Source organism: Haliaeetus leucocephalus, unplaced genomic scaffold (genome assembly GCF_000737465.1).
Source record: "Haliaeetus leucocephalus isolate CR32 unplaced genomic scaffold, Haliaeetus_leucocephalus-4.0 Scaffold224, whole genome shotgun sequence".
Classification (NCBI taxonomy): Eukaryota; Metazoa; Chordata; class Aves; order Accipitriformes; family Accipitridae; genus Haliaeetus; species Haliaeetus leucocephalus.
Genome location: NW_010972660.1, coordinates 202,295 through 226,290, shown reverse-complemented (window position 1 = coordinate 226,290; position 23,996 = coordinate 202,295). Strand labels below are relative to the sequence as shown.

The window sequence follows — 23,996 nt, the reverse complement described above, 5'->3', positions numbered from 1 at the left end:
CTCATACCGCCAACCCCCCCCCCCCCCCCCCCCCCAAAAAGAGAGGGGGTGGGGCTTGCAAACTATGCTCAGCTGCTCTATTAGGTAGTTTTACCAGAGCTCAAGTGGCCTGCTTTTCAAACTATGAGCTTCCAGTTTAGAAATGGATTGTGTCCAGTTTGTCATACAGACTCTATGACCTTGCGTCCAGCTGCAAAATACTATGCAGATAACCCTTCAGACCTGTAAATTCTCCAAGGCAGTAAATATGGGGGGTTTATGATTCTGAGATCTGCTAGGTGCTTACAATGTCCACTGAAGCTTGTGGGAACTCCAGGTGCTTGGCACATAGCTGGCAGAGCTCTATGTTTTTAAAACAAAACTAACAGCAGGATAATTCCACTCTATAATCTCAGATAAAGCCTTGAATGCCATTCCCTGCCACTAAGAATAATGCTTCCATAATTATTTGTGTAATAATGTGGTTACAAGTTGTGACCAAGCTTATCCTCCAGTGCGTTAAGATTTTGAACTGTAGTCCAACCTAAGTCATAATGCTAAACAAGAAGGCATAAGAAAAACTAGGATTACAGTTTAAACTATACAGCTTCTTTAACAATAGTGTGGCTGTGTCAGACAAGCCTGTACATCTTCTTCGAAAAACAGGACAGATCCAGCCTCCTTTCATCTACAAATAGCATCACTGATCACAGCCCTGAGGTAATGCCAGAAATTGTGAATTCAATTCTGATTCTAAGAAAGACATGCATGGCAGAAAGTATTTCCCTATATAATTAAACGTGACTGGCACTTCTTCATACACATTGCAAACTTATGGTAGCTATTCCTTCTGCCAACAAACACAGGACCTGTCAAAGAGCAAGACCCGAAGAGACAAAAGGTACAGAAATGGTTTTCTGTCCTCCTGTCCTTTTCTAAATGAGAAATAGAATTTAGCCCATGGACATTTTACATTATTTTCTTCTCTTCAAGTTTCATCTGAACCATCCTGCTAATGTGAATGGAGGAGTATTTAGGACCTCTACTGGCAGCAAGTTCATGCATGTAATTCTGGAAACTATATTCTTTTTACTTATATTAACCTTTCCCTTAAGCAACAGCAACGAATGTTCCCATCTGTCAAGATCATGCATAAGTATATTCAAGCATAAGCCTAAACTCATTTTAATCACTTCGAAGATATGCCAAGGAATATAAAGGATTAAATATTTCACATTTTCCTGGGGCCATTTCAAACTCCAATCAGAGAAACAGCACTGAAAGCAGTCATTTCTTTGTAAAGACCTGACTGTTCAATTCGTTCCATAGATAGAAAGTGCAATGGACAAAGGTGGGAGCCCCTGTGAAACCATCAGACTGGATCTCCGAGCAGAAGTTTAAATGGAAGGTTCTCTATGGCTTTTTGGTGGTCCTGTTGCATTCAGTACAGAAGGTGAGTTTCCTGGTTCTGAGCATATATAGAATTTGGCTGAGAAACCTACTGAAGCAGACAACAGGTTATTAAAGCAGGATTACTGTATGTAATTTTTTAACTGCTTTGGTTGTGTGAGAGAACTACTGAGAAGAGTCATCAGTCTGTAAAGTTCCTGACTTGCTTTAATTTTTTGCCCTTAGAGTGCCAAAGCACACACTTCCATAACATCTCTTACTCAGAGAACATGGAGAGCAAGCAAGCAGACTCTGCCTGTCTAAAGGATGTTGTTTATAACAAAGACGTTTAAAGGCTGGATTCTCTGCTTTGCCTATTAAGGCAAATCGTTAGGATAGATCTGTGCCATCCTGAGCCAATGCAGAGGCAGCAGCAGCCTCAGCTCCTCTGGCTTGCTGACTACAGCCAAGGAAACCATAAACTAGCTAAGCTCAACCTAAGCATAAAGTACTGTGCCAGCAAATCCCGCCCCCCCATTTGCTTTCACTGGTACCAAGCGGGAAGATGAAGAGGAGGCCAGAAATACAGGCTCTGTGCCAGCTAACAGTCACGTATGCTAGAAAAACCTTTTCTTGGGAGCTTCCATGCTATTCTGGATCCTGTGTGCTGGACGGGTGGTACAAACAGGAATGTTGGCCTTCTGTTTTTGCATGCTAAATTTAACTACATCTCTAATTGCCTTAGTTTATTTTTAAGCCTTTCTTGAGTTGAGGCAGCAGGTTCATTAAGTACAAGAGATTTTAATCTTGTTTCAGGAACTCATTAAATACCTCACTGTAAAAAAAGGGAGGAATTCAGGGGCCATCTGCTGGCTGTTTGGCACATAACTGCTGGCCACAACCCCGCAGAGTCAATCTAAGAGAGTGAGAAGACCTAGAGTGAAGCACAAGACAAATTCAGCTCTGATGTCAGAAAAAGATTTAGTGTAGGAAATATTTTGCAATTTTTACAATTAATGGGTTTTTTTAAAGCTATAGTAAAATAATAGCAAGAGCTAAATGCTGGGTTCAATTACATTCACACAGTTGCAAATGTAGCAATTGCTTTGGTTCAGTGTAAATGAAAACATTTGGTCACAGGGCAATTTATACTTACGAGATCAGTTTTAGAGTAATACAGTTATAGAAAAATTCAGTTACTGTGTCACAAGATCATTATAACTGAAATAAGATTTTACAGTTTTCCTCGACTTCTCCAAATATGTACATTGCACCACTTTGTTGGAGATAAATTGGCATTTCTGTACAGAACTAGCACAAAATACATTCCTTTCATAACTGGTAGATCAGGCCTTTGTACATTCTTTCTACCAAGACATGAATTTCACTTTCTTACAGTTCTTTTCCCTTATGCATTTTCCACACAGCAATAAAAATGGAGATTTTTTTAAATACTGCTTAGGACATCACCTAAGTGCATTCATGTAAGCAGCTCTACGATGGAGTTAAGATGCCCAAGTAGTACAGTCCAGCTGGTAAACTGTTGGGTTGGGATCCTGGGACCCACAGTCAACGTCCTTGAGCAACCCTTTGTGCTCAGGTAAGATGTAAGAAAAAGGCAATTTCCGATGTTGATGCCAGCACTACTGCCTTAAAATGATCAAGATACCCATACAATAGTATGCCTGGAAATCACAGGCACCTATTTTAGTAGCACAGGTAAAGAATCAAAAGCATTTCACTGACAACTGTGCAGATAGACACACTTACTACATAAAAAAAAATCTATGGTACCAGTAATTGAACTAAAAATATTTCTACAAGTTTTGGAAATCAACCTCTACTTTCAGTCATACTGTGCTAATCCAGGGTAGCTGTCACAGTAACTGAACATACAATGCTTCAGCACTGCTCTTGATGGTAAGTACGACCCGGGAATTTTGTCAGGGATTTTCCTATTGAAGTGATATCAGATCAAAGTGATAATAAGGCCGTAAAAGGGCAAGGAAGATTTTGGCCATAGTCTATTGTTAATTTTAGCTTTGTGGGAATGCAAGCAGAAAATCTTTTGGTTGAGAATTTTACCTGACATCAGTGAGCTGAGTCAACAGTGTATTAATATAAAAAAAACCTTACCAATTGTGACAGAAAGGTTATAAAGTCTATGTTTACAAGATGGAGAAGAAAGTATCCACATAATATATTTGTTAAGCTAGAATGACTCGCATGCCTGAACATTTTTGTTTTGTAAGCCAGCTGTAAGGTGAAGCTGCAATAAGATGACGATCATGGTAATACAATTACTAATACAAGGTTAGCCAAAATGATTGCATAGCCAAGAAAAATTAGATGCCTCAGTATGAGTCAACACATTCATTTTCCAAACAGTTTGGCTGTACAAGGTAGATAAAACAGTGTTTATAAGGTACTGGTAACAAGCTGGTTCCTAACAGCTTTCAAACTACATTATCTTGTTCTGCCATATAATGATAAAACAAGAAAGGTAGAGAGAGAATCAAACTGAAGCCCTGCTGAAAACTCCTATTTTGGCCCAATAATAAAAGAGTTTAATAAAAGAGTTTAATAAAAGCTAATATTAGTTGCTATCTGTTAAATTAATTCCATAGCTGGATGTAAAGTAACAGGGCCATGAGCACGACCCCCTGCAATGGTTTAGCTGCCTGTGTTCAAGGCGTTCTGACACAAGCTCAAGTGTGTAACTTTAGATGAAACTGCTGTGAAACAAGCTATGTGAAGCCTCTGCTGGGCCCTTCCCCCTTTGCTTGGGAGCTGCGTTTAAGCTGAGACACTTGGCCCTTGGTCCTTGACTGAGCTACGCTGCAGCTATACCTCTACCTGGCCTCACTGCACTCATCTGAACCCTGCCCCTAACTAACTGATTTGATTTGTGGCTTGATCTCAGACCTGCTTCATCACTACAGATTTCCTGGGTGATCACGGGGCTGCTGGCTGGCCTTGCACACTGTCACTGGACCCAGTCCTGTCCCAGACTTGACTTTCTGGCCTTGATCTTGGACCTGCCTCATTACCACAGACTTGCCAACTGGTTACCCTCAACGGACCTGCTCTGCTTTTCTTGTTTGGGTAACGTGGGACTGCTCTCCTCGCTGGTGAGGTCTCTGCCCTTGCCTGCCTTGCTGTCACCTGCAGCTCCTGGCTTGTCTTTCCTTATACAGTAACCAGCTTGTGCTGCTCTCTGACATAAAACTCAGGTACGAGCCTGGCAAAAGTAACAACTGTTGTCTGGATCCCACCTAGTGGGAATGTAATACGGAAACCAACATTAGTACTAAGTTACTCTATCATAATACATGATGAATGAAATGACAGATCAAACTAATTTCATTTTACATCCTCCATTTAACTGTTTTACATACTGCGCACCATTTCTTCTCTGTCTCCCTTGTCAATAACACTCTGCTCAAATACCGAAACAAACCCTATGCATGTTACTCTAAACTATTAATTCAACCTGACCTTACAGCATGGATCACATCACCACTCTGCTGGCTGTCAGCAGAACTGTAGATGCTGTAGATCAGTTTTGAATTAGATCCAAAGGTTAAAATGTGGTTAAGGGGCCCTCTTTCAGAAGACATCAACTCATGCCAGTCTTACGTTTCACTGAAAGTTTGGGTGGTAGAGGGGAGCAGGAAAAAGAAAAAAAATAAATCAGGTTCTTCCATGCATTTTAAAAGATAAGAGGTGGGCCAGACTGCAAAAGTATTCAGACACCTAAAGACACAGACTTCACAGGCAGAATTCTTAGAATGAACCCAGTGATTTCCAGGGGAACTTGGCACTTGCATGTCTTGAAAATACCACTGGATATCAGCCCATCAGCCCCTTGTTTAGATGCTGAAGTACCTCTGAAAGTTAGTTCTTAGTCTCCTAAGTTACCCGCAGTGTTTTGAAAGTGTTCTTCCCAAACCTGATTCTCATTTATATTAGTGCTTCCTACAGAGTTTGACTGAACTAGGTTAAGAAAAAGAGACAACAGCACTAAATCTGAATTTCACTGCTTTTAAATTTTAGACAAGAACTCTAATGTAACCCTAATGCAGCTTTTTAAATTTCCTTTGCATTTCTTTCCCAGCACCTCTGCTACAGTAATTGCAGAATTTCTAAACTTTCCCTCTGATTATTATTCAATTCAATTATTTATGTACATTAGAAATGGTCAGAGGAATTCTGGAAACTATGACAAGTGTTCCAGATCTGAACATCCATCATTGCCAAAACAAAGGACTTAAAAAAAAAAACAAATTTGAAAGTGTGCTACTCTGTCAAACACTGTGGCTTGTTCTTTGAATATACATGTTTATATATAGGTATTAGATATTTTCACTGAGGCACAGCTGCCAAATCACAGCTTCTTAGTTTTAAATGTCAAAACATTCTAGTTTTTCTGTCTTCCTATGTGCAGCAGAGGAAAAAAGAAAGAAAAGAAAAACCTATTCTAATTCAAAGAAAAAATGCTGCTGTCAAGATGAATTTCAAGTAATATTATAAATGACTTGTATTTGATAGATGATGCTGATACATTTTTCATTCTTAATTTTAATGATTAATATATCTGAAGAAGAACTAAGAGCAAAGTTGCCCACAGAACGCAGTTGTTATGGGTTGTGCTGATTTTGTTTCTACCAACAGTGCCTTGTAAGTTCAGGCAGGTTTTGCTCAAGCAGGCTGTCAGTTTATGTACCAGTTAGCTATTTCTACAGGCATCAGAAGCTGAGTAAATCCTAGGCTGGTTAGCTTTTGCCAATTTCTATGCTGCCATGACTAGCTGGCAGTAATATCATTAAATCTATAATGGGCATATTTACACGGCAATTCAGTTACAGCAAGACTACAGTGTAGATATACCCCGAGCCGTACTTGAGAGAAACCACATTACCAAGCAGTTATCTTCCTTTTATTGGCTTCAGCACAGCAAATATTGGAAATGACCAAGATAGGGAACAATTCAGCAATCACTTGGTGCATTGTCAGGAATGAGTTAGCAAGGCTCAAGTATATTTCTGATGAGCAAGTAAGTGCCTGCATCTTAATAAGGGCTAACTGGAATTTGGTGGTACCTCCCAGCAGACTGAGTAAGGAGCAAGTCTGAAGACTAGATTCACAACCTTTACAACCTTCAAAACAGAGCTCTGTGCAGTGCACTGTCCTTGCCAGAGCAGGCTGACAGAGGGAAATTCAGCTGTCAGATTGTCAGTCCTTTACTTCTCATCAGTGATTAATCCAGTGTTAAAAATGAGCTTTCAATCTGCAGAAACACAGTAGTCAATTGCTTACAAAACAAACAAATCTGAACAGTCCATCACCCAATTTAGGGCTGTAAGGTCTTTCAACTTTTGTACTGACAGAAGAGCTTTGTTATTGCTATTAGCCCAAATAAATCATTATGGTGGACTCATGGACAAATTCTGGAGTTTCTCATCTCCTCTTACCTTCTCAGCTGGCCTTGTGCTCAGTGAAATCAGTGCAAGGATGAATTAGGACTACATATACAAATCTTCTGAGGAAGAAAAACAGGCCTGTCCTCTGAGCCATATTTCAGGCTCTGGGAAAAATCAGGATAATTTCATACTACCTTAATCAGGACATCAGCCAAAAGCAAAACCTATTACTAAAACCACAATCCTCAAAACCTACCCACAAAGTTGAAATATAAAGCTGCTAGGGGCAGACAACCAGACAGGACTCAGCCTAGGCTTTGCTTTAGAAGTATGACAGTAAAAATGTTTTACTTTTTAAAAAAAGTTATGAAAAATCACGTGTGAAAGTCTGGCTCCCATGAAGTAGATGACACTGAGCCCACTGACTTCAGCAAGCCAGGACTCCTGCCATAACCCAACATGTCAAACCTGGTGGGCAGCTGTATGGGGAGCACTCACCATACAGGAAAGGTGAGAAAAATATTATTAGCATGAGAGAAGAGCTGTAGGCCTGCTGATCTCATCAGCTAGTGGTGCTCCATAACAAACAGATTTTAAATAATGCAATGAAAATTATTTTTTTGCTTCTAGGATCACACTTGCATTTGGCCAGGAAGCCATTCTGAAAGGGACAGTCCTACACTGAACTACTAACCATGTGGAACAAAACAGGGGTTTTCTCTGCCATGGGCTGCTTTCCAGTAACTGACTGCTGAGGCTGCAATCTCTCCAGCTGCTCTTGGAATCTGTGTCTCCTGTGTCTCTCTTTCATCTGTTCTTCCTTTTGGGATAGCTCTCTTTTACTTTCTTCTGCCCTGAAAAATACACAGATTCTGCTTCGCTTAAGCTTTTCACTTTGGAGAAAAAGCACCCTTGTTCATCTGCTTGCATTTCTTTTTTCTTGTATTTATATCACACACTTGAGGGTGAATCATGACATGAAAAGCTAAAATAGATTTCGAAAACGCGTATGGTGTTTGTGGGGGGACACAAGAACTTGTCACTGGATGAAATAATCTCTCTAAAAAAAAACAAACCAAAGAAAAGGAGCAGACCTCAAACCTCTGACAACTGGTGACAGTCTATTTGGAGACCGGAACTCCATTAAGCAGAGGCGTGTTTGTGATGTTTCACTCCCCATCTCCACACCAAAATTCTCAGTCTAACTCCATTTCCCTTCCTATCTGCTATCATACAGTGACAAGTTTCCCCTGAACCAAGGCCTTCCATCTTTCTATATTTTGATGTCTGCAGAAAGATTTTATCTGCCATTTCCATGGCAAATAATATGTTCAATCTCTTCTGAATTCTTCAATTCTTCCCCAGGTGCCCCAACAATTACTAGAAGAGCAAGAAAGAAAACTGAAATTTGTCAAAATCATTGTGAGCTATTACTCAGCAACAATAAATAACCCAGATTCTTGCCAAGCCATGGTCTGCCATCTATGTGGCACTCTAACCGGTAGACAAAACGGAGTTTTATAGAACTGATGGAAGGAATGAGCTTTAATGTCAGGAATCCCATAGAGAAAAAAATGTGCAACCAACCATCTGCCATTTAAACCAAGTACACAGTAGCTGAAGTGTCTAAGTGGCAGGGTATGCAACAGGTTAACACTGAAAAAGTAATAGTCTCTAGAGCAGGCAGATTCTAATTCTTTCAAGGGCTCATATGTCAAAGTCAAAATGTTAAATTTCACTCTGAAAATAGCAGGCAGAATATAACCTTTGAAAAGTCAGTATAATGGAGCTCTCCCAAATAGCTGGGCAGGTGCATAAAGCAACCACCTGATTTCACTTTAAAATTAGACCTTATGCAGAATATGCTACATTAAACCAAGCCCAAGGAGGCAGAGGTCCAGATAACTATTTCCTCAATTGATACCATTCTTATTTCTCCACCCCCGCCCCTTTTTTGAAGCTTTCCAAGATATTCCTGTGGTATAACCCATTCCTCACAGGTGTACTACTTTGTCCCTCTAAGCTCTTGCACTTTTCTTGATGCCAAAGAGTCAGAATTCTTTGTTTGGGAGAAAAGTTACATGGGGAGACATGATACATCTTCCAATTTGTAAAAGGCTTTTAATGCTGAGAAACAGAATAAACCATTTTCCATACTTCCTAGGAACACAACAAAAAATAAGCTTAAATTGGAGAAAGGATAATTTAAATTAGACTTAAAGAAAAGCTTTACAATTGTAAGGATAATTAAGCAGTGAAAGGTACTACCTGGGGAGTCAAGGAATCCTCACCACTGAGGATTTCAAGACCAAGTTATATGAAGACCTGCCAGGAAAGGATTAGATTTTACCTCACTCTGTATTGGTACAGGGAGACAGACCCTTCCAGACATATTTTCTATGATGCTATGCTTAGTAAATCTCAGTACTGTTTTTCATAAAGGACATCAATACAGTGTTATCCTCCTCTTACATAGAATAAAAACATTAGTTGGCTAAATTCACTATGTCAGAAGTGCCATAGCATGTCTAATCCCAGGCCAGTTCACTGACCTACTAAGTCTGGCTGCCTTTAAACCTTTAAGCAATAGCTGCCAGGATTGGCTGTCTTTCTAGGTAAGAAAACCAGACATCCTTTTGCTCGAACTTACAGAGTGGATAAGTAATGTTCTTTAATCTTAGACAATTAGACAAGCCATAATCAAACCCAGTTACAACTTTTCTTGTGTGATACCTTGGCAATTCTGCTGTAGTTAGAGGAGATGCTGGAACATTTCCTGAATTTTGAACCTTCTCAGCTTCCATTTTGTTTTCTTTTTCTATGTCAGCTCCATTGCCCCCATGGCTTGACAAGGGGGTATTTCTTTTCTCTGATTTCAATCTCATCGGTTTCCTGGGAATCACCTTATTTGTTTCTTGCCTTACTTTAAAATATTGGTTTTGATGTATTTTAGAGGAACCTATCTCTTCCAGACTTTCTGGATCCTGTTTTATGCCTTCAAGTTTTTCAGCCAGGGTAGATGTTTTATGAAGAAGCTCTGAGGCTTCTTTACGGGCTGTGTGGAGTTGTTGCAGTAGCAGGCTCTTCCCTGAGAAATCCCTCCTGCAAAGAAAATAAACCCCTGATTTAATCAAGATAAAGTATTATATGAATAAATTCAAGCTCTGAGGAACTTCTCATATGAGCGACAGCTCCAAACAAAGACTGGGCATCTACACGAATAATAGCTATTGGTAATAGCAGCACCAGCATACAGGCAACACAAAACACTACACTACAGTGACAGAACATGAAAGTGGTCTTACTGGTAAATTACTTACCTCTTCTGCATTTCAGGCACAATGCACACCTACTAGAAGAGCCCTGGAGAAATGTAATGTTAGCATGGAAATTAGAGTCTACAGATTTTTGTTGCCTTTGGATACAGGGGTTGGGATTCAAATACATACATAAGAAAAGTCCTTCTAATAACTTTTAGGATTTTTGAGACTTTGACTTAATTTCATTCCTGTCACCTCCAGGTTAATGAGACTGCTAAACTGCCAGCAACCACAATATTGTGATGGTATTCTGCTCTGAAATGTCCTATCATGACATAATGGGCAGATATGGTTATTTTGTCTTGCAGTTCTGTTCAATGATGAGTCTCCCAAGTCACCTGCTACAGGATGACTACCATCAATTTGTAGCTCATCTGGTGATTATGAGAAGATAATATACCTTATTTTAGTGGTAGCTGAAAAGTATGCAGACTGAGTAACAGATTGTTTGAGTTGGATATTAGTGATTTGGTTAGGTGGTGTGTATGCATACACAGCATTGTACTGCTGTACTTATCTAAACTAAACCTATGCTTCTCAGAACAAAGAAAAAACAGATGGAGAGTATTCTTTCTCCCTAAGGATCTCACATCTCCTGCCATCATGTCCAGAACCATCAAATCAACATTTAACATTGATGGCTGGACTACTAAGGAGTATGTCTAAGTAGTGGTAATTATAGGAGAGCGCCATGTATTGGAGAGCAGCCTTATAGTATAGTGCTAGAGATGGCACTGATTACCTGAGCACTCCAGAGATAAACCAACAGCGTATTTTCTAGGCTAAGTGCCTGGAGATCAAGACAACTAACCCTCCAAGGTCCTAATATGTAGGTATATTGTACTACAGAATACGTAGCCCTGTTTAATAATTCCATCCAGACAAGAGTAAAACTGGCATTGACCCCTTGTGAATGAGATCAGAATCTTGCCCTACTGAGACCATGAGGTTTTCTTACTTAGAAACAGAACAGAATAGCATTTGCCAGGCATTTAATTTCTGTCTGTTCTTTAGCAACATTAAAACGAATCAAAATCCAATCAGCTAAGGTCTGCTCTCCATCACTCCAGATTGACACTGATGCAACTTCTGCATTTGCATCAGTGCCAGTGAGATTTCCCCAAGCATCATCTTGCTCCTGCTTTATGCTGCCTTTGGATTAGATGTTCTAAATTATATTGAGTGTTTAGGCTCTGTTCCTTGACGAATCATTTATTCTTTCACACCATTAAAAAAAAAAAAAAAAAGAGTAATTGGCTGGCACAACAATACAAATGTTCTGCTTGTCCTCTGCACTGCTGCAATGTGAACTTACATGCATCAGACTTCTAAATACAATCCAGACCATAAATGCACTAAGATGTTTAAAGCTTGACATATCTACTTCACATTAAACAAATGTCTAACAACCTATGGGTATGAATCAAGCCCTGAGTTTAGCAACAGGAAAAGGCTGGCATCTGTGCATATTGAAGAATTTACAGTTCAGGATTCCATCCATCACACTCTCTCCCCTTTCCTCTTTTCCACTCCCCTCCAGTTAAGGAGAATTGAGAGCATCCCTGCCCACACAATGTATTCAATATTCTCTTTAAATCAAGATCTATTCTAGCCTATTTTATTGTTTCTAAAAATAATGGTTTGTCTGAGTCAACTCCCTACAATATTTTCAAAGTTTGGTTCTGAGTCATTTAAAAACCAGTTCTCATGTCACTCAAACAAGTCTGGAGAAAGAGTCAGGCTTCCCAGCCACCCAGGTCTACTCTATTTGTCTTTTGAGCTGTTTCCATGCAGCTGTAGAGGAACAAGGTGCTATACTGCCTCAAGGATCAACAACTATTTTCTTGCTTCAGTATCTTTACCATGCAACAGAAAAGAATGATCTCCTTGTGGCCAGATTGAAGCACTTTCATTATTGGGCTTTTTTGCTGTGAAGACAAGGAATGGAGATATTTCAGTAGGAGAGCTCCCACTCTAATCACTGTTAGGGCAATTATTTTAGTTTCAGCAAAAAATTAACGTTGTATCATTTGAACTAGGGTCCTGGTAAAGAAACTTACATTCTCCTTTCTGCTTCATCCTTAATTGTCATAGTCTCTTCTTCTTCAGTGGAGCTGTCACTGGCACTATGAAACAAATTAGACTCTATTAGTTAACTCTGTTCCAACTGCGTGTTGGCTTTTCATCGTTTCTAGGACGCAAATTCAGAACCATTATGAAAAAGGGAGAGATACTTTCAGGGAAGATCTTCAGATGTTATGGATAGTTCTTCACACTATTACTCTAGCAAAAAAAAAAAAAAATCAGGCAACTACATCAAAATGTGTTAGCTGTTTGTTAACTATTAGCTTTTTATTAACTACAAGTTTTCTTCTGGTGACTGTTTTCTTCAACCCTTTTCTGTGGCAAACATACATCCTGAGAAGGGAGCAAACAGCTACCTCAGACACCATTAGCTCTCAGGGAAAGAACATGTTTGCCAGATTCTGTTGCAGACTGAGAAGAATTTGGCCTCCTATAACAGACTATAAGGCCCTCTTCTCACACAGGAGACAGAAATCAGCACCTACAGTTGCTTTCCAGGAACACAACAAACGATGTCGGTTTTGTGCACAGTGCTGTCAGAATGCTAGCCCAATTCAGCTGCAAGCACTGCTTTGCAGTCACTGCCTGCTCCTTTGTAGATGGAAACTTTCTAAATGTTATTTCCCTGGATGATTTGCATGTCCTTTCTGTGCTGCCTGCATCCCCACACATTTACTTGTTCTGAGACAACTTACTCTCTCCTGAGAATGTCTGTGCTCAGATAGGGGCTCAGCCTTCCTACTAAGGTCGCAGAGGTGTGGAAGAAGAGAACACTTTTAAAGTTACATTTCACAAGTATGAGATGCAGAGAGAAGGTTTCAGTTTCCCGCTTTTTGTTACCTACTTCTCACTAACAATAAAGCCAGAATTTACCTTTGTTTCTCATCAGGGAATGTTACTGACTTCTGCGGTTTAGTGTCTCTTAAATCTATGTACACAGTTACAGGCTCTGGCAGGCACCATAACCTCATCATGTCTGTGCTTAGAGAACTTCGTGAAGATGATAGCAAGGCAACACCCCTAAATATAGAAAACACTGTTTCAGCATGTCCTCCGCCTTATCCAGACAAGAAGTCCTGCAGGGCATGGATTATGATCAAAATTGGACTGTGAAAGGAGCTTTGTGCTTGGCTACTGTACAGATTCAAACTCTGCTTCCACCACCTTTCAAAGCTGAACTCAAAGACTCAGCTTCCCCTGAGGAATACAGACCACAGGCAGCATGATGAGGGATATCTAGTTCTCAAAAAACTGACAACGTCAAATTGTTCTGTAGAACAAAGGCAGGCAGTTATAGTACCAAAGAGCTTACAAGTTTTAAGTCCCCAGTGGCAATCAGTAAAAACAGGTCCCTTTTCCCCCTCTGCCTCCTTTGGCAATTCTGTTTTATCCTTCAGAGTATACAAAGTGCAAACCATCTTCATGGCTCTCCCTGCTCTGGCAATGAGGATACTTTTCACCTTACCCTCTACAGGCTTGTTTCACTATTGTTTCCTCTGTGCTGCCACCACTGATGTCATTCCCTCCAAACAGTCTGGAAATCTACTTCCTTCATACAGAATCCTCCAAGATGCACTGACATCTCCACTGATACCTACAAAAAATCATCCTGTATATTTTAGCTAAATTGAGGTACCAGTAAGAGAAACTGGTACCCTAGATGACAAAAAATGTGGCCACAATAACTTGCTTAGCCTTGTTTTCCTGCCTTTCCCCTTTGTCCCAAGTGTCTGGTAAGGTCTAGACAAAGGTGGTTGTTGATGGAGAATGCTAAGGTGGCAGGATACTGACCATTGATCATCAAATGTACATGGATGACTGAGTCTTAGTTTTTCCCTTTAACATCCCTGTAGCATATTCCAACTAAGATACCAGCTTTCTGCAGAGGCTACAGAGAAAAGCACCTACAGAACACCACGAGTTTCCAAGTATCCCCACTGGCAGTCATGATTACCTAGTGTATATGACAAAAGGACCTACTTATTCTCTTGCTGTTCTTGAAAGGAGCAGAGCTTGGCTGACGGCCACCTCCAGTGTGGAGACGCTGTCCTGGACTGCCTGGCACACAGCTCTTCTAGCTTTTCCATGAGCTGATTTTCAGACCTACTCCTGAAGGTCTCTATGGAAGAGCAAGAAAAAGAATAACCAGTTGTGGTCTTCTGCCATGGGATCACCCGATATACCCTTTCCCCATTTTCACATTGTCCCTTTATCTACAGCTTGTCAGAAGGGGAATGATAAAGATACTATTGTTATCTGGCTCTAACTCACTTCAAACCTTCATCCACCTTGTCTGATTTGCTCTTAGGCCATGACAGGCCACAAAGCACTGGTTTCAAGCTACAAAAGCTAGATGAAATCTTGAGGGGGGGCTAATTAAACATGTTTTACAGAGGCATTAAAAAACCCACTAAGATTTCAATATTCAAGATAATGACTTAAACACAGGAGCCTGAGTTTTATTTTTTTTAATACATTTTCACCAAAGTTGGTATTAATTTAGCAATGTTACCATGATCTGCTGAAGTGAAAGCAACTTCTGCATGAGTGTTATCTTTCTGCTGCTCCAGCTCCTCAGGAATCTTGTCTAGATCCCTTTTTTCAATATTCTGAAAGAAGACAGTCAAAATGTGATGCAAAATTCACTCCCAAAAGACTGCTACAAAATAAAAGTCCCTTTGACTCACATTCTTTGTAGTAACTCCATCAGATTCTTCTGGCACATATAAATACACAAATGGCATGGAAGTTCACCTTACTTATCTCCTGTACTATGTCACTATCACTTGTCAATAGATGAACCAGTGTGTCACTCTGAACACAGTTGCTTCAGCATGAACCTCAACAATTGGCATGACTAACAAAAGGATATTTACTGTTTCAACACTGCTTGCCACATGCCATTGCCAAGGCTCTGAACATCTAGCATAGCCAAGTGCAATACAATTACTAAGAGAAACCAGTGAAGGATTAACCAATGTTCACTCAACTATAACAAAGGTGGAATACCTTCTCCTTTCCCACTTAAAAATGCAAAGTCTAGAAGATGTTTCTAGAATGGACTGAACTGACAGCTCCTTAAAAGGAGAAACATAAGTCCATCCTAAATATCCATCTGACCTGTCTTGCCATAAGCTGGGACATAACTCATGTTATGTCCTCCACATGGCTCAGTCTTCCACATGCATTCTCACATGGTGGAGTCTTTCCAACAGCAAGTACTCCCCTTCATCCCTCAAATCCACTAACAGTACCAGATCACCACATATTTTATTTCCCTCTGTTCATCCCTCCAAGTACCTTTCTTCACCCTTTCACCATCTCCAAAACATGATGCCCCTAACTACACTGCCAGCTTCCTTTAAGCAGTTCCACAAGGAAGTGCTGTAATGAAAGGAATGCATTTACTCTATCTCTTTGGACGGTGCATCTATCCAGCTGCTTCATCTTCTGCTGAGGCTTTTTCTCTGAGAATCATGAACCCTTTTGATACAGGCTACAGAAAACCACTGGAGATAGTAAAACAGATTTAAAAGATGGCCTGATATAAGGCCAAGCATACATATTCTGATCCTGAATAAAGCTGAGAACTTCTCACTGCCACTAACATGAGAAGGACTTTTGGCTTTTCAGTTCTTTGAGATGAGGCCCAGAGCCTTTTCCTCCCCCTCCAACTTCTGACCAGGGCAAATTTCCATTCCTCTAGGTACAGTCAGCATCCAATGCAATAGCTGCTTATCCTACACTGAAGGTAGGATCATCAATTTCATTGCTATAAATCACACATACACTGACTGAGAGCATGCTCGCACTGCACACTGCTAACTTAGGGATGAGAACCAGTCTGCGATAACAAAAGTTCACATGCATTTAAAGCACTGATTGCTTTCTCCTCTGAATATTACTTGAAATGAAAGTTTTAATTAAAAATATTCACATCCGTCTGAAATATCATCACTAGAACTTAGAAGTACTCATGATTTTTTTAAAGGTGGCTGTCAATTATGAAAATTATGTCACAACTACAACTAACATGCATTTCATATGACCACTCAAGGGCTTTAGAAAAGCAGAACCAGCCTCCAAAACAAGCAGTTTCACCTTGCAAAAACCTGTGTCATCTGCCCCTCCCATTTAAGAGAAGATTCTCACTCTTTTCTGAGCAATAAATCTTCACACATACCTGAACCATGATTAGGTCTATTCTAATATTACTTGCTGCAGCTGATGAAAGGTAAAAGCCTGATGAGAGTCACAGGCTGAAGTCTCTCACACCAACACAAAGCTGGTTCAACAATGTCATTGAGATTTATTGGTCTGGAAGAGTGAAGAATGACTGACAACTGAGCTTACAACAACGAGAACCATGTCACAGGTCAGTTCAGGTGCTGTTTTATCAAACAGCCTGAAGAGAAAGACAATATATGCGTTTGCCTTAATTATGATGCAGTTAGTACTAAGCTTCTTTTTCAATAACAGTGCTTAAATACAAACCATTATAATAAAAAGACCAAACTACCATCTAAGTTGCTGTATTAAGGCTTATCTGCCTAACCCATAACAGGAATAGCACTATTGTAAGGTACTATACAGGGTCCAGAAGAAAAAGAAATTAAGATTTGCACAATTCCATTTCTAATACAGCAAGGGACTTAAGGAAAAAAAAATCATTTTCAAATGAACTGGTATGATTAGAATCAAAAAGAAACTGTCTATTAGTTTTAACAACTTTACTTGACATAAACTGAGGTACCTTGCTGAGCTGGGAAGTAACAACCACCTTTCAAATCTAAGCACATACACCTTGCACACAAAGGATACAGCTTTGCCCTCACTTTATGAAAGTGAGAATACACTGAGCCTGCTCTCAGTACTCACCCAAAAGCATGAGACTTCAGTTCATTGAAGTCAGTGATATCAAACAGGTTCTGAAAGGAAAATCATGCCCCCTGAATTAATAGGGCAACTGACATACACGAAAGGAGATGGGAATTAAACCTAGAACCACTTGAAAAAGATCCCCTCCAATAACAGCATGGTTAAATGATGCAGCACGACTCAAAAAACAAGCAAGCAGCTGCATTCTTTGCCTATACTAGAACAGCTCTAACACCAAGAAGTTTATTTTTGTGAGTGTAGATGAAAGGGGAAAGGAAACATCTGTACTCTGATTCTATAGAAGGCTTTTAACAGAAATGAGGTTCCTGTTCTGTGCTGCTTACATCCTAATGACCTTAAAAATCAGTAAGGAAGTAGAGATGTGTAACTATAGTACTGAAGAGAACAACCTCTCCACACTGGGGCCACATACCAGTTAAGCACACAAGCTGGTCATCCCACAGACCTAAGCACCTGCCTTAGGTGGAAGAGATTTAAAACTTCAGGAACAACTCTAACCACCTTTTCTTCTCACCTCCAGCATTATGCCAGTGCTACAGAAAAGACAAGATGCTGGAAGGCCAGAAAGCTCACTGTTTTAATGAAAAGTCTGCCTGGGACCAGATTTCCCTGCCTTCCCAGAGACAGACTTTGTGGCTTGCTTTCCTGAGCAAGACCATGAACCATGCTGCTGACCCATGGCTTTTGCTACTATTACGGACTTTTAATGACAACTCTATAAGAGCTTTTGGTAGCTTGCATAGCACATGACCCAACAAAACCCACGTTCAGGACAATGAAAGCAACAAAGAACACTGCGGTGTGTGCAAAATTTGGCATTTCAGTTCTTTATTTTAGTAGGATTCTGCAAGCAATACACTGTGCCCTCCACCCCACAAGCAGCACTCCCCAAAACTTTTTGTTTGGGCCACTTACCTGCAATGACAAATGGGTCAGTTCTTGAAGATGATCATTGGAGGAGGCTTCTTCCTTAGCAATTCTTTCTAGGCTGTTGCTAACGCCATGTGAGGGAGGCTTGATATCTAGCTCTGGGTGGCCTGGTGACGGCTCCAGAATTATTTTGGAGAGTATCTTTGTCTCTATCAGCTTTCTTCTCTCTTTTTTACTGTCCAGCTCTTCCACAGACAATGCTATATTAAGCCAAGAGTTCCTTCTTTCCCTGGCCTGTCTCCTGCCCAGTTCTTTTTCTTCAAGGTGATCTGTGGAATCTGCAAGAGACTCTTCAAGAACAGCTCCCTTTTGGCTTGGAATTTCTTCAGTGTGGCTGGCCAGATTGGAAGTCTCATCTTTAATCATTTGTACATCTTCTTTTGCGATGATTTGGGCACCATCTGTTTTTTTCTGAAAGCCAAAACTTTTCAGATCTCCATTCCAGACTTCCCACGGGTGTCTTTCTGTTTCCTGGGTTTCCTACAGGTAGAGACAATACACACATGCAGAAAGTCATATCTCCCTAAGCTTTAGAAGCTGACAATAAACCAAAACAAAGTGATTGGAAGATAGCAGCTCCAACTCAGACACCATCTGGAAACAGCACACACCATATCCATCATGGAAAAGAGTAAGACTGTTTACTTTCCAGAGACTTTAACTTCAGGAAATGCTAAACATCCTTGAAATTAATTTGCCTTACATGTGCTCATCATATGACATTTCTTACAACAAGACAAACAACTGGGGAAAAACGGCACAATGTTAGTCTTCCCATGATGGAACAGTAGGGTCAGCTGCTCCTCTTCCAGCTTCCTATGATGGCTAATCTTCATCACTGCAGAAGCAATGTAATAATTTTATCTCAGGAAAGCTGTTCAAGGCATAAACTTCATACTCATCCTCCTTACTATACTGTCCTAACTAATTCTACCTAAAATGGTGGCTGAAATTGTTTCAAACCCTGAAAAATTTAGGAGTCATTGCACAGTGTAACTGTTAGTGCACAGGAAAAAAAAAACAACCAGTAAAAGGACAATAATAAAAACTGCAAGGAGATGGGACAAAACCAGTCTAAAATCTCAAGAACAGAGAAAACTTTAAAGGGTCACTGTATAAAGAGAAAGAAAGATCTAGTCTTTAGTGGGAGAAAGCACTGGGAACTATGCTCTTCTATCACACAATTCAGTCAAATAGGTCAAATAACAGCAGCTACCCATACTGGAGACAACCAGAAGAGTGGGGATACAGTACTACAGGCTGCACACAACAGCCAACAACCTGCACGCTTGAGTCTTCCAGGGAAAACTGCATCAGTTCTTCTGACAGGTCAGGAATTAAATTTGGCTGTTCCCGCTGGAAGATGAAAAGCTCTCCATCACTCTCACAGTCAGACTACAAACAAAAAAAAGAGAAATTAAATGAGAGACTATAACACTCACCGAAATACCTGTTTTGAAATTACAAATCCTATGTTGTCACCATTTGACTGAAGTTCAGAGACAAGGATTTTCTCTGCAGTCACATCTTCACTAGACAGTCTGATAGCCCAACACTCAGCAACCTAGGCTGTCTTACAGTGGCCTAACATTTGAGCAAGCTACAATCGTAAAAACCATGTAAAACATTGAATTACCATGGAGTTTGATAACTAACATCCCTCTGAGCAAAGTGATGACAAGAGTGGGCAAGTTCTCTAACTCCCAAGTGATTCTTTGCACTACCTCATTCACCATCACGGAGTACCAAGAGCAGGGCTGCTCCCTAAGGGAAGGGAAGCTAGGAGGGGCAGCACATAACTGGAGAGGCAAGGGTCACACCAGGCAAAGCCCAGTCCCACACTACATAAGAGGAGTAAGCAGGACAGACCAGAGGTAGTGACCAGGTTGTGTCAAGAATCCAGATCATAAGGCAATATTGTGGTGATGAGGCAGGTCAGAGATTAAGCCTGAAAGTCAGTTCACAGATGAAAGTCTGAATCAAGCAAGACTATAGCTAGAAACCAGTACTCCTCCAACATAGCTCAGACAAAGATTGAAGGCACAGAGCTGAGCTTAAATAGAGCTGCTGGGCATGTGCGTGGGAGCCCCAGCTGAGGCTGGGCAGGGCCATGAAGGCTTATTATTGCAATCAGGACCCTGACATTCACTATTCAGAATGCAAAGCAGTATCTATATTTAGTTGGACAGAGTTTAAATAGCTTTGAAAATCTCTTTTCTGAACATAAGGTATGCGTTTGAGATGAATCGTTATGCATAGACACCAAAGTGAGATTAAGCACATCCTCAGCAGTCAGGACACAGATTTCCTGCTTGTCCCTTTGTTTTGCAAGTGTACCTTTTCAGTAACCCACACTGAGGAGAATTCTGTCTGTCTGGTGTAGTTAATTTCTCTTAACTTGAAGCAAACTGCAACAGAACTTCTTTCCTCTTAATAAATTGCGTATCAGGGTAATGAAAGTACTTCAGGGCATAATACTCATTTGTCAGCGCCCTTTTCGTATGCAGAAGCACAGCCTATTGAGGTTACAGATCTCAGATGCATAAATGTATCTTCACACAAGTGGAAACCAGTCGGACAAAGGTGCAGCACTGAAACTGCAGGCTCAGCAGGCTACTGTTCCACATTAAGCAGGAGAGGGATTATACAACCAGATCTTTTGAATGCATATTAAGGGTAGCATTTAAGTGCCGAATAGTTTGCCTCAGTTCCTTCACCAGGAAATTTTTTCCACGTGTAATAGAAACAGAGAATTTGGAGACTGTTTATACGTAAAAAAATGTTCAACATGATTTAGTTATAGAATGGTATTTGGCAGCAAAGTACAAAGCTATCTCTCTGTCCTAACCTTATGGTATGCTTATACAACAAGAATGCCTAAAAATAACTTCTGAGTGTTGGGCCTTAACCTATAGTATACAGATACATACTAAAATGCAACGGTTGTTTTAAATAACTAAACCAGAATTTAGGTAGAGGGGAACTGACAAGCAGTGAGGCAATATAACTTGTTCAACATGTTAGTGATAGAGCCAGGTGTAGAAAACAAGTCATGGAATCCGTATCAACACTTTATCCACTAGATCACACTGCTTCTGATGATTGATTAATAATAAGTAATAAATACCCCATGGAGGCATTTCTGGCTCCTTCACTGCTCACAAGACTCCCTTCATATCATTAAGGGCCATACTAAGTTAGAATAAAATATATCCTTTAAGTGTTCAAAAATACTTTTTCAAGTTTATACATGTTTGAAAATTAACAAAATATTCTCATTTGGACAAAAGGCCACTAATAATTGAGTCTTGAGACACATTATCACTTTGGAAAAGTCAATGCCAGAGCTAGCATCTTGAACTAGAGAGGCAGGCACTTTTATTATTTCCATCACACCATTGCTGTTCTCTAAACAGAGATCTTCAGCAGCCAAGAGGCAGCCTGTCCCAGACACTAAGACCCAGCAAGTAAACAACCTGTAATGGTGAAGAATACTGCACAATATCCATCAATCTTACGCTTTATATTAAAAGATTAGTGGCATTATGCTTCTTTGCAGGTAGAATCAAAGCACAATAAGGCAACATGGCTTGTGGAGGATTACAGGCAGGGAAAAAAGCAGAATCCAGGATTTAAACATCTGCCAAATGCTTTTTCCAGTGGACCCCAAAGTCTTCAGGAATATCACTTTCCTGTGAATCCCATACATAGAAAAACATACTAACAGGCCTACTGTCTGGCAAGTACGTTATTGGAATGAACAGCATAATACTCTCAAGTATAAAACCTTATAATTTCATTTTAAATCAGCAGTATGCTTCTTTCATACTGTATTTTTGACTGAACAAACAAAGAAATGCAGACTCATTCTGCAAGATGCCCACCACCCTCCTCTACCCAGACTAGAAACACTTATTGTCTAGAGAAATCAGTCCCATTTTCAGGTTCCAAAGAATACAGTGAAAGGAGATTACATTTACACTTTGACAATTTGAGATAATCCAGAAGGCTGTGGATTAATGCACAGTGCTACAATAGTCAGAACAGGTAGCCCATCTACCATACTAGCTACTCAGAAATGCCTGGCTAAGGTGACCTTGTTTTTGAGAGCTTTTTCTAAAACGCAGTGAGAAAGAAAGGCCATTTCCAATGCTTACTGTGGAGGTGTCAGAGTCCAGAGATGGGAGCTGATCTTTCACTGCAGCAAGTATGGCTCCCCATTGAAATGTTCTGTTACTCTGAACAGGAGCTGCAGGAGGCTCAGATGGATGCTCTGTACGCTCACTTTGCTCTTCTGAGGCCATTCAAACAGCTTCCCTTCAATCAAATGAAAGATGAGCTTAAGTACACCTCATGAAAGAACACAAGGGGTAACATCAGTACAAAACAAGAACAAAGCAGGTGCATTCAAGGTCAGCATAATTCTCAGCACTCCCAGGGTTTCCACTGTCAGCAGTGAACAATAAAATCTGCATTTCTGGAGTCATTCCTTCCCACCTGAGTTCAGAGGGCTGAAAGCTTTCTGCCCTGCTCACCATATACACCCATAATTGGGGCCACACAAGGGGCAGTTTAGCCCCTCATTTATGAAGTATTTTTCGGAATTCTTAGCCAGACTGACTCATAATTGTGTTCTCAGAAAGGCATATTGACACTGCCTGCATGGAGAGGGAAGAAACGCAGTGAAGGCAAGGCTGACATTTCTGCTCTCAGCTGTTTTTTACTCCTCTTCCCTATTTCTCTCACATTCCCCTCCTTGCTGCTCAAATGATAGATAAAATTATTCATGTTTGCTTTTTTCCCACTGGATTTGTATAAAAATATTTGAGAGAAGGCACGGTCTTAGATTTTGACCTCTCAGTGTTTATAAAGCAGACTCTTTCCTCATGTGTTCCTTGATGTACATGAGGAGTCGAGACAACGCAGCTGGGACTACTGCTGTACTAACAAGTTAGATGATCAACCCTCACAGAAAACCTTTGCTTTTTAAATTTTATGCTACAATTGCATTGTTTCCTGGGTAATCAAACATGAGAGTAGATAATTTCTGTTTGGCAAGAAAGGTTGAGGTTTGCGACTGTATGTTGTTCTGTACTGAAATGACTGTTTGTATGATTACATCATCACCGTTATTTGCGTTGGCATGGACCAACAACGCTCCTCTGAACACAAAATGAAACTCATCTCGTGCCCTGGGAAGTTTAAAACTTGCAAAGTGCCTCTGCAAATACTTCATGTGCCATATCCATACAGTGGCAGCTTTGTTCATGCCAGACAACCCCCGAATCTGATTTAGGTAAAGTGGAGGGAAATCCCCAAGGCTAGATGGAGTACTACGCTTGGACACTAAGCAGAGGTTGCTAAGGGCAAGGGGAGTCCCATGGGGATAAAAACACCCTACTGTGGCTCCTGCTGCCAACTTGAGAGAAGGTCAGTCTCCCAGGGTTAAGGATGTTATACTGGATCTGACTTATCAGCCATCCAATCCAGCATCTTCTCTGGGAGCAAGCAGTACTCTATGTTTAAAACAAAGTGCAGACTTATTAGACAGCTATAACACAACAGGCACTTTCTGGAGAGCTTGGGCCAATTGAGACGTGAAATCCTGAGCTTCTCCATGTCACTAGAACTGACATTTCCCGTCACATCCATCTCGGGAGCCTCGCTGTCTGGGCGCGAGGGCAAGGAGGGAGAAACCGAGAAAGATGCAGGCGAGAGCAGGAAACAAACCTTCGCCTCGGGGCGGTAGGCACGGGCACGCAGCCCGCCGCAGCCCTGGGGATGAGCTAACCCCTGCCCTCAGCAGTCGTCACGCCACACCGACAGGTTTCGAGACACGCAGCGTCAGGCGGACGCCCTGAGGGAACCCGCTGAGGGAACACCCTGATAACCGCCAAAACGGCGGCCCTGCCGGCGCACGCGCACCTGCGCCAGCGCCCCCCGTCGCCATGGCAACGCGGCCAGCGGCTGT

General features: G+C 40.8%; 1 protein-coding gene across 1 annotated transcript in view; it reads right to left on the bottom strand.

Moving 5' to 3' along the window:
* LOC104831432 (chromosome unknown open reading frame, human C16orf71) overlaps positions 1 to 23,996 on the bottom strand; it is a 96,924-nt gene that overhangs the window by 72,490 nt on the left and 438 nt on the right. Inside the window, exons 2-4 of the mRNA XM_010567002.1 lie at positions 22,183 to 22,342; positions 19,307 to 19,420; positions 18,011 to 18,505 (exon numbers count right to left, since the gene is read on the bottom strand). Coding sequence (XP_010565304.1) covers positions 18,011 to 18,505; positions 19,307 to 19,420; positions 22,183 to 22,329 — 756 coding nt within the window. The 5' untranslated portion in view covers positions 22,330 to 22,342. The remainder of the gene's footprint in view (positions 1 to 18,010; positions 18,506 to 19,306; positions 19,421 to 22,182; positions 22,343 to 23,996) is intronic.